Source organism: Lycium ferocissimum, chromosome 11 (genome assembly GCF_029784015.1).
Source record: "Lycium ferocissimum isolate CSIRO_LF1 chromosome 11, AGI_CSIRO_Lferr_CH_V1, whole genome shotgun sequence".
NCBI classification, from domain to species: domain Eukaryota; kingdom Viridiplantae; phylum Streptophyta; class Magnoliopsida; order Solanales; family Solanaceae; genus Lycium; species Lycium ferocissimum.
In genome coordinates this window covers 32495376-32511642 of record NC_081352.1, presented here as the reverse complement: position 1 = coordinate 32511642, position 16267 = coordinate 32495376, and the positions used below count along the sequence as shown (strand labels likewise).

At 34.9% G+C, this 16267-nt stretch overlaps 1 protein-coding gene across 1 annotated transcript; it reads right to left on the bottom strand.

Annotated features, from left to right (window-relative positions):
* Positions 1–11176: 11176 nt before the first annotated feature.
* On the bottom strand, positions 11177–15801 carry LOC132037895 (receptor-like protein kinase BRI1-like 3). Its single transcript, XM_059428533.1, has 2 exons — positions 15285–15801; positions 11177–15160 (listed from the first exon to the last, which is right to left on the bottom strand). Exon 2 carries the CDS (start codon positions 14936–14938, stop codon positions 11369–11371), a length of 3570 nt encoding a protein of 1189 aa, XP_059284516.1. The 5' UTR covers positions 14939–15160; positions 15285–15801; the 3' UTR covers positions 11177–11368.
* Between the last annotated feature and the right edge of the window lie 466 nt (positions 15802–16267).

The window sequence follows — 16267 nt, the reverse complement described above, 5'->3', positions numbered from 1 at the left end:
TAAAGGAAGAAGTAGTGAACTTTAGTACTAATAGAAAAGCTTCCAAGATTAGATGAAACGTTTTTTTTTTTTTTTTTTTTTTATAGGTATAATCGTATTGAGTGATAACTTGATATAATTTTATTTTTTATTTGGGCAATGATAACATGAGAGAGCTTTAATAAGATAATCGAGCATATATTTTTTGTACTTCTATTTTCCTTTTCTTTCTTTTCTATTATTTCTTTTTAAACGGAGAGTCTTTTGGAAACTTTCTCGCTGGCCACAAAGGTAAATGCAAGGTCCGCGTACATTCTACCCTCCTCAAACTCCACTTATGAAATTGCACTGGATATGTTGTTGTTGATGATGTTAACTGATTTGTTATTAAGCCATAGTTATTGTTATTACGCAGAGTAACAACAAGTACGAATTTGTTACTAAGTGTTAGGCTTTACTTTTAAAATGTAATACCTTATTAATTTCAAAAAAATATTTCTTTAATTATAGTCAATTTAAAAATAAAAAAAAATAAAAAAGAGGAGAGAGAGGATCAAAGTGGCTACTAAAATGACTTCCGATCGACAAGTTTAGTCAATAAATTAAATACATACATTGTGTTTTAAGTGAATAGCCATGTAGTATATAATAAAACTACGTGTGTGTATATGTACGCGCATATGAATATATTTGTATCTTCAAGAAAAAGCAAACTCTAGGTGTCATTTGGCTACGAATAAAATTTGATAACTATTTTACTTGTTTATCGAACTGATCCATGATTTCAAACTTTAAATTTGTAATATATAATTTAATTTTAGGAAATTTTTAATTTTTCACTCACAATACTTCAAATTCATTTTTGTTCAAACATAACTTTAACTTTTCTAGCTACTACAATTTTAAATTTATTTTCTTTCAAATCTCAATTAAATTCCAAACGACTATTTGGAAATTGGTAGTGACAAGTCCATTATCGACAAATTAACATTGTAGAAGCAAAAGGCTATAGCATCTACGAAATAAAAGTATAAATTAAAATGGGGAGATAAAGAAAAAGAGAAGCAATTAATGTATGTATGAAAAGACTATAAAGTAGCAGTAAAATAGATCACTAGCAGTGCTAGCCTAGGGATTATCACGGGAAAAAGGATGAATAGTAGAATCTATTAGAGTAAGTATAGTTTAAAGAAGGAAAAGACAAACCAGGATTAACATTTTTGTTTGTTAGTGATAACAACATGCCAATTGGGGTTTCATTATGGAACCAAACAATCAGTCGAATTTTTTCTGACAGCTAATTTTATAATTACTATACTAACTAATAAATAAAGGAGGGTGCATTATCATTAACAACTGACGATAAGGCCATTAGATTTCTTAATTTAATTATTTCATTTGATCCTAAGTCCTAATATCATGTGCAGATTGTCACCTCTCCATCATTGGCGGAGACATTTTAAATACGCTAAAAATAATTTAATTATTTATATATATGTAATATTTTTCTACGACGATGATTTCTTAATTTAATTATTTCATTTGATCCTAAGTCCTAATATCATGTGCAGATATCTCCATCATTGGCGGAGACATTTTAAATACGCTAAAAATAATTTAATTATTTATATATGTGTAATATTTTTCTAATATATATATATATATATATATATATATATATATATATATAGAGAGAGAGAGAGAGAGAGAGAGAGAGAGAGAGAGAGAGATTTTGTATGAACAACTCAAAATTAACTTAATTTGAAATAGAACGTAAAGCCATATAACTCCACAATTCCGAATTCAAACTCTTGTCACAATTGATTATGTGCAAATCCATGCGCATATCATTGTCTCTCTCGAATTAATTTTAAGTTTATGAGTTCTAAATTTTAGAAAAGACAATTTATTCAGTTATGAATTATTTATATATGTTAAGTAAATTTTCGATATAAATACAAAATTTCAGCTAAAGTTACTAGATTTTGCCGAAATCGTAACTGAAGCTCTAAATCTACCTCTGTAGAGATATGACAAAATATTACAAGTTTAAAATAATATACACCATCAACGTAATCAATTTTTAACAGATAACATATCTAATTTTAAGCATTTCAAATCTCACATTTTAAAGAAGTTTATTCGTAAATATTACTACTATTACATTGAGAGAGGGGAGAGAGGTGGCAGTTGGATCATGGATGTGAGACTTTGTTTCCTTAGCTGTCAAAAAGGATAGGAAAATTAAGGAAATAGAGAAATAAGAGAGAAGTTTTTTGTATTTTTATTTATTAGTATTAGTATTTGTTTTGTTTACTGAATGGCAGTCCAATGTTTGGCATTTGGTAGACCCAGTCAGTAGAGGATATTTAGACCAAGTCTTTGTCTTTTTCTACTCACACCACCCTATCCTTGTCCTGTCCATCAGTACACAATTAAAATGGCATGTATTTTCTACTATATTGTAAAACGATTCCAACAGGGTAATCCTTTTTTTTTTTTCATATCTCGAGGTTTGTTTCTTTTCGGCCGTTCTAAAGTTTACTGTGTAAAATTTTACTATATTTATTTAAAAAAATATAATTTGGCAATTTGTCGAGAGAGTACAATCAATATACAAATTAACAATTTATCAATAACTTAATACTGGTATCTCAAAGCTTCCAAACACGTACCAAACAAATGACTCAATCAATACGGCAATAAGGAAATTAATATTCAGAGAACCAAACCGTGACAAGGATTAAGAAAACAAATTTTATTAGATCAATCTACAATAATGAAGTTTAAACACATGCAACAACCATATGCTTCTACTAGTAGAAATACGCCCACCGGCTACTTTCCAGCCCTGAAGTCTAATTCCATGCCGTATGATGAAAGAGGAGCGGCGTAGCGTAAAGTGAAGATTGTGTGTTGTTGGGCAGGGGTGGGGGGTGGGGGTGGGGAGTACAAAAGATTTCCTTTATGGGGTATTCCGACCCAGCGTCGTACATTCAGGCCAGAATTTAACCAGTGCCCAACTAACGACTCCTCGTGAAATTGCATTATCAGAATTCAGAACCGAACCATAAATGGACGTTAGCTGACACCCACCACTTTTCATCGGTAAGAATGTCAAACTTAATACATTAAGAAAAAATGTTCACAGGGGTCAGAAAGACTCGATCATGGGAATTTAGAACACTTGTGCTGGTAAACGAAAATCACCTCGACCAGATCAGAGTAACAACAATGTCAAATCAAGCCGCCCACCCCTTCCGCCAGTTACTTTACCGATTGTAATTCATTTAAAAAAATAAGGAACTGATTTAACAAAAGGGCTCTCAAAAGTGATCAACCTTCTTCTGTTGGACCGGGAGGTAGGTTATATAGGCTTAATAATTATTGTCATTGAATTTCAAGTTCCACAAATGAAATTCAATTACAATATTCAGGAGTAAAAAAGTGACTATTTGTGAATTTAACCCTTTCTGTGCCTATTTTTTCTTAAAATATGGTTTCATACCTTCCTAGCCTTTATCTAGGAGAATTGCCGAATGTTCGATTTATCGAAGACTAGCGTTGTTATAAGCTATAATCTCCTGTATAATTATCAATTTATTTTGATATAAAATAGCTTTATTCAATGTTTAAGCAAATGACATTTTTGTTAAGCGCAGATAGATACACATGAAATTGGTGAAAGGAAGAACTTAACGCTTCACATTTTTCAGTGGGCCGTCTTAGTAAGGCTCACTTTGCAGAATTCATGTCAAAGATCGAAAGTCCAATATGTTTCGCAAAGGGTCATTTGCACGATTATCCTTCAAAGGCACTGGCCTTTAATTTTTGCCGCTCAAATTGGTGGTTTTCATTTTTGTCCTTCGCCTAATGCTATGAGGTTTGGAGTTCAAATTCCGACTCAGTAAAAACAAAAATCGCAAGACGGAGTTTCGTAGCAAAGTTAGGCCAATTTGGGCCAAAGTTAGAGTTTTCCAAACCTCTGCCTTGCGAAATTCCTTATTTTATTTTACTGAGCTGAGGTTCGAACCCAGAACTTCGAAGTATTAGGTGAAGGGAAAAAATTCAAGACCACTAATTTGAGGGCAAAAATTAAAGACCAGTGCCTTTGAAGGGCAATCCGCACAAAAAAATGTTTCGCAAATAGGTTCATTTGCACGATCGTCCTTCAAAGGCACTGGTCTTTAATTTTTGTCCCTCAAATTGTTGGTCTTTAATTTTTGCCCTTCGCTTAATACCACGAGGTTCTAGGTTCAAACCTCGGGTCAGTCAAAAAAAATTGCAAGATAGAGGTTTGTTGCAAAATTAGGCCTATTCGGTCAAAATTAGGCCTAATCAGGTAGATGTTTGTCTTAAAATAAACTTTTACCCAAAATTAGGCCATAAGACAAACCTCCGCCTTAAGGCCTAACTTCTCGGGCAAAGTTAGGCTTATCCTATTTTGCTTGAATAGGCCTAACTTTGCTACAAACTTCTACCTTACGATTTTTTTTTTCAATATTTGACTGAGCGGGGGGTTCGAACCAGGAAGCCATCGATTTTAGGCGAAGGATAAAAATTAAAGATTTCAAATATGAGGAGCAAAAATTAAAGACCGGTGCCTTTGAAGGGCATTCCACACAAAAAAATGTCACGGGCAATTTGCACGATTGTCCTTATTCGGGGGTGGTCTTTAATTTTTGCCACTCAAATTGTTGGTCTTTAATTTTTACCCTTCACCTAATATTCCGAGGTCCTGGGTTCGATCCCCAGCTCAATCAAAAAAAAAAAAATCGCAAGGCAGAATTTCGTAGCAAAATTAGGCCTATTCGGGCAAAAGTTAGACCTTAAGGCAAACCTTTGCCCAAAATTAGGCCTATTCAGGCAAAAGTTATGCCATAAGGTAGAGGTTTGTCTTAAGGCAAACTTTTGCCCAAAATTAGGCCTAAAGGCAAACATCTGCCTTAAGGCCTAACTTTTGCCCGAATAGGCTTAATTTTGGACAAATGTTAGGCCTTAAGGCAGAGGTTTCGCGAAAGTCTTGGCTTGCAAAATTCTTTTTTTTTTTTTTTAACTGAGCGGGAGTTCGAATCCAGAACCTCTGGGTATTTTCGGCCACTTTTTTAAGCGAAGGGAAAAAATTAAAGACCAGCAATTCGAGAGGCAAAAATTAAAGACCAACGTCTTTGAAGGGAGATCCACGCAAAAAAATGAAATGTTAAATCGTCGTCTAACATTTGTAATAACTTATAAAATTTTAGACCGTAATTGAATGTTTTCTCATAAGATTTTTTATCACGCCCCGAACCATGGCCTAGGCGTAACACGACACTCGGTGCCTAACTACATGTGACCGAGCGAACCCATAGGCTGGCTGAATCAACATGTGATATCAAAACATGCAATAATAAGGAAATAAGGCTAACACATGCTGATCTACTAAAAGCTTGACTGAAAATATATTAAATGTGAAAATACTCGTTTAAGTCTAAAATATCTGAATAAATAGCCAACAAGGCTAATACATAAAACATTGCTAATATCTAACTGGCTAGACTATGTCTATGAAACTTCTAAAGATAACTGTCTAAATGCTGGGAAGACTGAAGCAGGATAACACCCCGGAGGAACAGGGGCTCACCAATAACTGATACGAGCATGTCCTAGCTAGTTGGATCGTCGACCTGAATATCGTTGCCTGCATCGCGAGATACACGCCCCCAAGCAATAAAAAAGGACATCAACACATTTGAATTTGCTGGTATGTAAAGCAACTGAAAGAAAGAAATATAAGTACTGAAACTGAAACTGAAACTGAACTAAACAGGAAAGCAAGAATCAAGTACTCCCCCATTCCCGAATTAAGAATCACCTATATAACTATAAATATAAGTCAGGGCCCAAATAATGTGCGCAAAAATCGTGGCCTAAAGGCCCAAGCAATACGTATGCATAAGGTAAAATTTCTCAAATGACTACCTTGTGTAGCTTCTAATTTGTAGCCCACCTTTTTAATATTACCATTCGTAGCTAAAAATCGTGATTTGTGTATGTTTTCGCATGTATTTGTTGTCGGCAAATACATGAGCATGCAAAAAAGGAAGTGTCCTTTATTTTAGGGCAGAACGGTGGTGGTATTAAATGAGAAATTAAGATATTTTTTACCTTCTTTTCCGCAAAATCTCCTGTAATATTCTCTTTCCATACACGTTTCTCTTCTTCCATGCATTCTTCAACATTCAAACGTAAAAATTCAAATTTCAAATTAAATCTTCAACACCTCGAAAATACATTGACAAAACAAACACGATCAATCAACACCAATGTATTTGAAGTTTTCAATATTGATTTCGTTTTTTATTTACCGATGTATTTGATAGCATAACTAATGTACAATCAAACTCCATGTATTTTATATTAAATATCATGTATTTGTGTGAGTAACGGTTGATCACCCATGTATTTAGTGGTAATGTATTTGAAGTTTTCAATATTGATTTCGTTTTTATTTACCCATGTATTTGATAACATAACTAATATATTGAAGTTTCCAATCAAACCCCATGTATTTTAAATTAAATCTCATGTATTTGTGTGAGTAACAACTTGCATCACCCATGTATTTGATGGGATTAATTTGAACAAAATTCATAAATGTATAGAAACTTACCATGTATTTTGCGTCACCCGTGTATTTAAAACTAGAATGAACTATGGAATTAATTTGAACAAAATACACAAATATATAGAAAAACTTACAAAAATACACCACCAACCACAACAATTGGTAGTTATATCATAGAACATACACAAATACATATATTTTCGTCTTCTCAAAACCCTAAAAACTTTCTCTCCCCTTCTCTCGTGTGCGCCGCCATAACCGCCACCATGGCAACTACTCCACCAAGTTGATTTTGGAAGAATAATAACACAAATAAAAATTTCAATGGAAACAAAGGAGATGGGGATAGACCGTACTTTTAAGGTTTCTTTTTCCTTTTTTTTGAAAAAAAAAAAAAAGAAAGAATACGACGAATCTTCTTGATTGTAGAATGGAATTGAAATTTTTGCCGGAAAGTGGTGAAGAGAGGAAGAAGACGATCATAAAAGGTAAGAAGGTATGAAAAAGGAGAGAGAATGGTAATGTATATTAAGTGATTAATATTGTTACCATTAAAGGTATATGATCGATTGGGGTGCTAATTTTTAGGTGTATTTGTGAAATGGTAATTCAAAAATTCGTGTAGTTATAATAGTTAAATTAGAAAAGTATTTAGTTATTATTAGTAATTAAAATAAAAGGTAGTTATTACCACTAATTATGTATTGAAGTAGCTATAACGCGTAAAAATTCCTATGCATAAACCGTGGCCTAGGGCCCAAAATACGTACATGTGTTCAACATTATATAATTTACAAGACTGAGATTGGCTATAGCTGATAGCATGATAACTGTTTCTGATTATGGAACTTAAACAAATAACTGATTATATACTGATTGAGACTCATGTGATATCAATACACAAATCTATAACGATTACGTTCTGAGTTCATGATATTCAAAGTGATCACCATGAACGAATTATGAAACTATAACCCTAGAAGATAGTGATTCTACAACTATTCAAGAAACTAGATGAATATTCAAGAAACTAGATGAACAGGTGGTTAGTCTGATTCACATTCAAAAGTTAGGGCCTTATTTAAACAAAGTATATATGTACTTTTGACCCCCTAACCTAGAGTAGCTAGGTGGGGAAGTCAAATTTTCTGAGTAAAATTACTGATAAGCATGTAGAATGAGGCGTAGGGAGAATCATAAACGTTCCATAACGTAAATAGTTAGCCCGACATACCTTAGTTGCTTCACAATCCACAATAAAAGTCTGAATCTTTGAGAAGAATCCCAAAAGCTTGTGTCTCAAACCTTGAATATGGGTTTTCTTGAAACCCCTAAGTTAAGAACAATAATTCCCTAATTAGGTTAGATGAACACATGATTTAGTCCACTTGGAATAGGTTAGGATAGCTTACCTTAGTGTTCTTGGTGATGGAGGAGAAGAACAGGTCGTTCTAGGGTTTAGGGACTTGTAAAACTAAAAATTAGAACTGAAATTAGCTATTTATAGGTTTTGGTGTGGGCTGGGTTTTTACGAACCAAATTATGATCCGTAAAATTGGACCGTAATTAACAATGTCCCAAAACAGTGCACTGCATTAACTCCCTCCTTAATTATGTCCACAAGTTACGGGTCCTAATTTCAATTACGGTCCGTAATTAACAATGTAAATTTCTAGTAAGTGAAGTTAGCTCGCATGAACTTTTACGGACCGAGATATGGTCCGTAATCTATTTTACGGCCTGTAATTCTGGGCGTAAAACTCCATCTGCTGAACTGATGCAAAATTCCAACTCCAACATTCTCTATCTGATTTTTAAGTCGAAAATCATGGTTAAAGCTTAATAGCCTGTTTGGCCAAGCTTCTTAAAATAGCTTATTTTTAAAAGTATTTTTTTCAAAAGTACTTTTCAAAAATGTACTTTTAGCTAAAAGCAGTTTGTGTTTGGCCAATTAATTTAAAAAGTACTTTTGAGCAGCAATTAGTGTTTGGCCCTTTTAAAAGTGTTTAAGGTATTTTTCTCAAAAGTACTTTTCAAAAAGACTTTTTTGTGCATTTTTTTAACTTCAAAAAAAGCTCGCTATTCCCCAAAAGCATTTATTTTCTCCCAAAAGCTTGGCCAAACACCTCACTTTTTTTAAAATAAGCACTTATTGAAAAGAAAAAAAAAAGTACTTTTGGGGGAAAAATAAGCTTAGCCAAATAGGCTATAAGTTAAAGGTTTGAGGTGTTACATTTTTAGTTTGCTTAAAAGATATCTTTAGGCTGTGATCTAAAAGGTCCATAAGCTGCAAGAAAAATAGAAAAAGGATCGTTTACTAAACAACTGTCCCAAAAAAGGGACAACCGACGAAAATTTGCATGTGGTTGAGTTACCAAAATGAACATCTTCAGTCTAATTTTTTACTTCTATTCATAACATCTGTTTTAAAAGTTAAAAAGTGAAATTCTAAGACCAACTTAGGTGACAACATATAGTTATCATTCAATCAAATTAACGTAAAAGTAAGAGAAAGCTAAAGTCATAGTATACATTTTGAAAAGCTTATATAATTGATATGAAGAAGATATGGCAAATCAAGCTTTTTATCACTGTTTAAGGACAAAATAGAATGGATTGCACTACAATTGAGCTTTAGTGTCAATTAGCTAATGATCACCATCTATGAAACTCCTTTAGGGCCACCAATTGGCAATTGCAATGATACTCTAGTGTTATTATAGCTTGATCAATTTTCCCTCAACATTTTCTTCTCTAAATCTTTTCAAATTTCTTGTCTTATTTCTTTAGTGTTGGAAATTGGGGCCTAGCCATGTGATCTGTCGATTTATTTTTTTATGTTTTCATTTATTCTTTTGGGGAGAGGAGTGGACCGAAATAGGAAGATGAAGAAAAATAAAAGGCAAAAACTTTAATGAGATTTGACCTTTGTACCAATAGACTAGAATTTAGGTACTATTATTATTATTATTATTTTTTTTTTTTTTAATTTTTTTACTTCTTTTCAATTTATATTGAAATTTCATCTGTTAGGAGATTCACAAGCCGTTTAGATTTATTTCAATTATCAATGAAACGAAAAAAGAAAAGATGTGAACTTCTGCTATTTTACCTAAGAATATTGAGGAGAAGAACCTTAAAAAGCATATGGTGTGCCTCTAGTGAACGAATATGACTCAGTTCTTGAATGGAAGGCTATTCTGGATGTCTAAAAAATAATGTCTTTACAAGGAGTCTACTATATTAAATTTATCCGATAAAATTCATTTTGGAAATGTCCAGTGCCAAATCACTGAATGAATAAGAGTGCTTAGCTTCTACATTCCTTTAAGTCAAATAAGCTACAAAAGCCTAGTAAAGTCAATAAATTTGATCCTAAGGATAATCCATCCACAGTATTATTGAATGGAGTAACTCATGCCTGCCTACAACCTACTAAGCAATAACGTGGCAAGAAAAGGTTGTAAATCGAGGCGGATTTAAAAATTTGAAATTTATGGATTTTAACGATTCCTCACTTGCCATTGAATTCCTCACACATTTATGTTATTGGGTTTGCAGCTTATTATATGTACATATTTAATGAATTTCTTATTACATATACATAACCTGGACTAATGCTACTGATTCTGTCGAACTCGTACACCAAACTGTGTATCTGCCTCTGGTTGTAAATGTCTAAAGACGACTTTTGATTGATTCTAGAGAAAGAATCATGAGCGCATAAACAATCAAACAATCGAACAAAAATCTTGATCATAACCACAATTTACGGCGTTTTATGAATTTGTTATGATTAACTAAAAAGGATAAGCAATTTCATGAGCTGTAAAAGCAACTTATCCAAAGTTGTCCAAAAAAAAGAACCAGAAAAAGCAGAATCACTAGTCTTTGAACAACACCAAAAGTCATTTTATTGGAGTTTAAGAAAGTGGTAGTAGAATAGGACTACTTTGACAAATTACAATCAGAATATGCTGATTCAAACATGTTGAATAGTGGTTAAAGTAATAAACTGAGATTTTCCATGATTGAGTTAGGTCCAAAGTTCATTTTTTATATTAGAGTTAGACCCATCCCAATTCATTATTTACTTCATGTTGGGCCGCATCTTAAATTGTTCATCCTCCCGTTGTCCATTCCTGAGCATGCGGGGTGTTAGAAGCAATATTGGCTCTTTATGAATGGGATATGGTCTTGGCAATCCTTAATACAAGTTAAGATCAATTCTCTTATCAAAACAAGTTGCCTTTAGTTTGCATTTGGATACCAATCAATCCATTGCAATTGCTACACATCTAAAAGGGTTGGTTACTAGTTCTGTATGCTGTTTTTTCCAACAAAAAACAAACTTGGTACGTAGTTAACATTAGATGAATAGCATGGAAGGCTCAAAATCTGAGCTTTTGACTGCATATCAGTTGCTAACATAAAAGATGTTGATGCAACTAAATGATAATATCAAATTTTAGTGATTTAGACGCGGCGAAAAGAAACATTTATCTGAAAACTATGAAATTGTAGTCATGTTCTATATATGCAACAAAAATCTTGGTAACAGATGCAGCAAAATTGTGATGGATCAAAACATAAGCAACACAGATCTCCATTTCTGTCGTGTTCTAATATTTACACAGTAGGCAAAATCTGAAGTATAAACTCTTATAAATCTCAGTGGTATGGAGAACCATTAAGATGAAAAGTTTCTACTACTATCCATGATGAGGCAATAAAAAATAACAACAGAATTCTAACCACAAAAACATCAAAATATCATTTGATTTAAGGTTCTCTTTCTTGGGATTCCTCGAGTATAGAACCTTTCACTGAAATTCCATCAAGAATATCGCTTTCTGAATCAGCTTGTAGTTCCTTAAACTTGGTCATCACTTGTATCATTGTTGGCCTTTTGTAAGGTTTCTCATCAAGGCATTCGAACGCAACCTTTAAATAATGGTAAAGTTCAGCATCACCAGATAAATTTGTTATTAGCTCAGGATCAAGAATCTCATGACTTTTTTTCTCATTATGAAGTTGCTTTGCCCATCCAACAAGATTGTTATCATCACCGAATTCCCGGGGATCTATTGGCCGTTTCCCCGAAAGAAGCTCCAATAATATGACACCATAACTGTACACGTCCCCCTTTGCAGTGCACCTGAAACTTTGGTAGTACTCTGGAGGAACATAACCTGGAGTACCAGCAAGTGTACTCACACTTAAATGAGTATCCAATGCATTCACCAGCCTCGCCATGCCAAAATCAGAAACCCGAGCCTCAAAGTTTTCGTCTAATAGCACATTACTTGACTTCATATCGCGATGAATTATGTGGGGTATGCAGCTGTGATGAAGAAATGCTAACCCTCTTGCTGATCCTATCGCGATTTTCTTCCTAGCTTCCCAATCAAGAATCTCCCTTTCATGAAGAACAGATTCAAGACTTCCATATTTCATGTATTCGTATACAAGAAGCCTTTCCTCTCCAATCTTGCAATATCCCAACAAAGGGACAAGGTTTCTATGTTTGATTTTTCCAATAGTTTCCATTTCAGCCATGAATTCTCTGTCTCCTTGACCTGTTACGTGCACGAGCTTCTTGATCGCGACCGTACTTCCATCTCTCAACTGAGCCTTGTAGACTTCACCGAAACCTCCAGAGCCAATCATGCTTTCGGAGCTGAACCCATTAGTAGCTTCTAGAAGATGTCCGAAGGTCAGTTTCCTCAACGGTTTCTCGAATGTTGCCACGTTAATGCTAAGAGGCTCGGGAACGGTTGATAGTTTCCAGCTGCTACTGCCAGAAGTTGGAAGGCTATCAATGTATTTATCTCTCTTTTCCTCCTCCGTTTGAGTCTTCCTAATCCTATAAAGGGCAATAATAAGTAGGATAATACATTGAAAAGAGACCATAATCCCAACCACCATTCCAATAGTTGTACCCTTCTTGTTCCCGTGATGGTAAGTGCTCGATGAACGGTGTCCATTGCCAGAGCCACAAGGAGGAAGTGGGACCCCGCAAAGGCCTGAATTGTTCTCATATCTTGAAGAGGGAAAAGTAGTTAACTGTCCACCGGAAGGAATTGTTCCCGATAGGTTGTTGTTTGAAACATCAAGATCACTAAGAAACGAAAGGCCTCCTAATGAAGGTGGAATGAATCCATTAAGGCTATTATGTGACAAATCGAGAACTCCAACTATCTTCAAACCTCCAAAGTTGGATGGAATGGTTCCGGTGAAATTGTTGTGTCCCAAATTCAGAACTTGTAGAAAGCTCATCGAACCTAAACTCTCGGGAACCGTTCCTGATAAAGAATTGTAGGAAAGATCAAGGTAAATCATGCTCCCATTGCGCGTGAAGGTATACATCGTCTTGCCAGAATAGATTCTAGTTGATGGACAGGAATGAACCATAGGAAGTATTGAGAGCCTCTCTTCACGAATACCCTCGAATTCAACTAATCCACCAGCACCTCTACATTCAGTTCCCCCTTCATTTCTCACAAAAGCAAACTGCTTTCCAGAAACAATTCCCGGAGTAACAAGGCCAGCTTGATCAGCAAGCTCGGGAGGGATTGAACCTGTTAGAGCATTGCTATTCAAATCTAGCCATATCAAGTTCTTACACGTACCTAATCCCTGAGGGATCGATCCATTAAGTGAGTTATTACCCAACTGAAGTATAGCAAGATTTACAAGATTTCCAATTCCTTGTGGTATTTCTCCAGAAAGTCGATTGCTTGACAACGAAACCCAAACCAAGTTGGTACAATTGGCAATGGACTGTGGAAGTGGCCCTGTGAGGAAATTGTTATTGAGAATGAGAGTCTGAAGGTTTCCTCCATTTATACAAATGCCATCAGGAATTTCGCCTGTGAGATTGTTAGCCCACATTACCAATTCCGAAAGATTTGGAAGGGTCCAAATCTCCAATGGAATTGAATCAGTCAGGTTATTGAAGCTGAGATCAATCTTCCTCAGGTTCCTACAAAGTCCGAGCTGTTTAGGCACCGAACCTGTAAGATAATTACTGGCTAACAGCATCGTCTCCAGAGGAAACCCCGAGGCTGCTAAACAAAACTCGGAAGGTACAGTCCCATTAAAAGCGTTTGAACTGAGATCGAGCACTTGAAGTTGTGTACAGTTTACCAAAGACTTAGGTACATAACCAGTTATGTTATTAAATGGTAAGTAGAGATACCTAAGACTTGTCAATGAACTGATAACAGTACTCAAGAAATCGCCGGATAACTCATTGTTACCAAGATTGAGACTGAAAAGTGAGGAGCATGATTTAAAAGTTGAAGGAAGTTCACCAGTCAACCAGTTTCCAGAAAGATCAAGCTCCTCAACTGTGCTGCAAATCTGCCCCAATTCTGATGGAATTTTATCAAAAAACTGATTGTGGGCGAACACCAATCGCTTCAAACTCTTTAGCTTAACCAATAATTCACCAGGAATCTTCGTTTTGATCGAATTATGGCCAATGTCTAGAGTATTGAGACTCTGGCAATTAGCCAAAGAGGATGGGAACTCAGTTGAAGAAAGGTTGTTGAAAGACAAATTGAGGACAGTGAGATTTTGACAAGTCCCAAAATCAAGACCATTGAGTTCTCCGGTAAAGTTATTACGTGAAAGATCAAGAGCAGATAGACTCTTGCAAGAAGAAATGGAGTTTTTTAGCTTGCCAGCAAGTTTATTTGAGGAGAAATTAAGCAGATTCAAGTTTTGGCAATTGGACAGTGAATAACTCAAAATGCCAACATCTGAAATGGTGTTTCTTGATAAGTCAAGTTGCAAAAGTGAAGGTCCAAACTTTAGAACAACCTCTGGAATTGAGTTCCCAGAGACATTTAGGTACTTAATTCTATCACAAGACTTCAACAAAGGCTCTAAAACAAGAGCCTCAGAGAAATTGTTGGATGATAAATCAAGAAACTCAAAGCTACAAGAACTAGTAGCTTTTGAGGAAAGATTGCCATAGAAATGGTTGCCATTGAAATAAACTCTGAGCAAAGTAGGCAAAGCCATGAGATTAGAGAGGTGAAGAGGGCCACTAAGCCCTGCACTAGAGAGATTTATCTCAACAACTTCACCATTATTTGAGCATGAAATCCCATTCCAATTGCAAGGACTTGAAGAAGATAAACTCCAGTCTTTCAAGAACCCCTTTGGATCAGATTCAATAGAGGATTGCTTGAAGGCTATCAAGCTACGTACTTGACCATCACCGCCATTTTCAGCCAGTTTTCTTGCATTTGACACCACAAAAAAACTGCAACTCAGAAGCATTATGATAAAGACAACATTTTTCATCACCCCTTTTGATTCTTGGCATCTTTTGCAACTCATCTTGCTGGAAAAAACACAACCCCAACTGCATAAAAATCAATTCTTTAGAATCTTTTGCAGCTCATCTTGCTCAAAAAACACCAACTGCATAAAAATCAATTCTTTAGAATCTTTGGTAGCTCATCTTGCTGAAAAAAGCACCACCAACTGCATAAATTTCAACTCTTAGCCCTAAATAATTATTTCAGAAAAGGCCCCTCCATCCTACAATCTCCACAAAACCTGCCATTAATGGTGAAAAACAAAACAAAGTGAATAACAGAGCTCCAAAGAGTGTGGAAAATCAAGAAATGAGTGAAAAGGACAAAAACTTGATTAGTCTTGTGTTTAAAGATTAGAACTTTACCTTTGTTCTTATTGGTATTTCAAGTCACAATCTTGAGTTTGTTGAAGAGAGGGGATTTTTGGAATGACAATTGACAGATACAGGATACAGTAGATAGATGGAAGCTACTGCAGGTGTTTTGCTTGTACAAACAACAGTACTAACGGTGATGAAGAGGTTTTTTGAGAGGGTGGGATGGGGTTGTTGGGAGGGGGTTGGGGATACAGTACGATGTTCAGAATTGTCGGCTGGTCACAGGAAGTTCATGAAAAAATGTGTAGTAAACATAAACATAAACATAGTACAAGGTAGTACACAACAAGTTTCTGCAAAACTGAACTAAAAATGTTGAAAGAATGTTTAAAGTAGAAAGAAAATGAAGGGAACAGTGACTAGTTTTTTTTTTTGTTAAGCCTTTGAGGGAAGTAAAGAGAAAGCAAAGATGAATGAATAGAATTAGCACTTTTAATTTGTGTGTGGAGTTTGCTGTACTATTTCTCTTTGCCTTATGTTTTACATTCAAAAGCAGGCACCTCACGACTCTCTATAGTCTATTCTTTTTGCTAAGAAATATGCTGCTTTTTCTCATATTTCGGGTCCAGTCAAACTTGAGATTTGATTCTTTTTCCTATTTTCTTTTGCTTAATCAACTTTAATTAAGGGTGTGGTGGACCCCACTTACCTTTGGTGGGGTGGACGCAAAAGACAAATATAGTTAAGTCCTCGCATTGGTTAAGTCAATATGTCGCTTTCTCGAACAGTTTTTATTTCACAAGCTAATTTTTAAGCTTGAATTAAGCTCAATATTCAATGTCACGAGTTTGCATGGTATCTTAATAGGCGTTTAGACATAAATTTAGTTGAAACTTTGAAAAAAAAAAAACTGAAGTTGAAGTTAAAAATAATATTTGAAAATTGAATTTGAAAATGATATTTGAAAATTGAATTTGTGTTTAACATGCATTTTACTTGAAGAGTTGAGGTTTGTAAAAGCGACCCTTTTT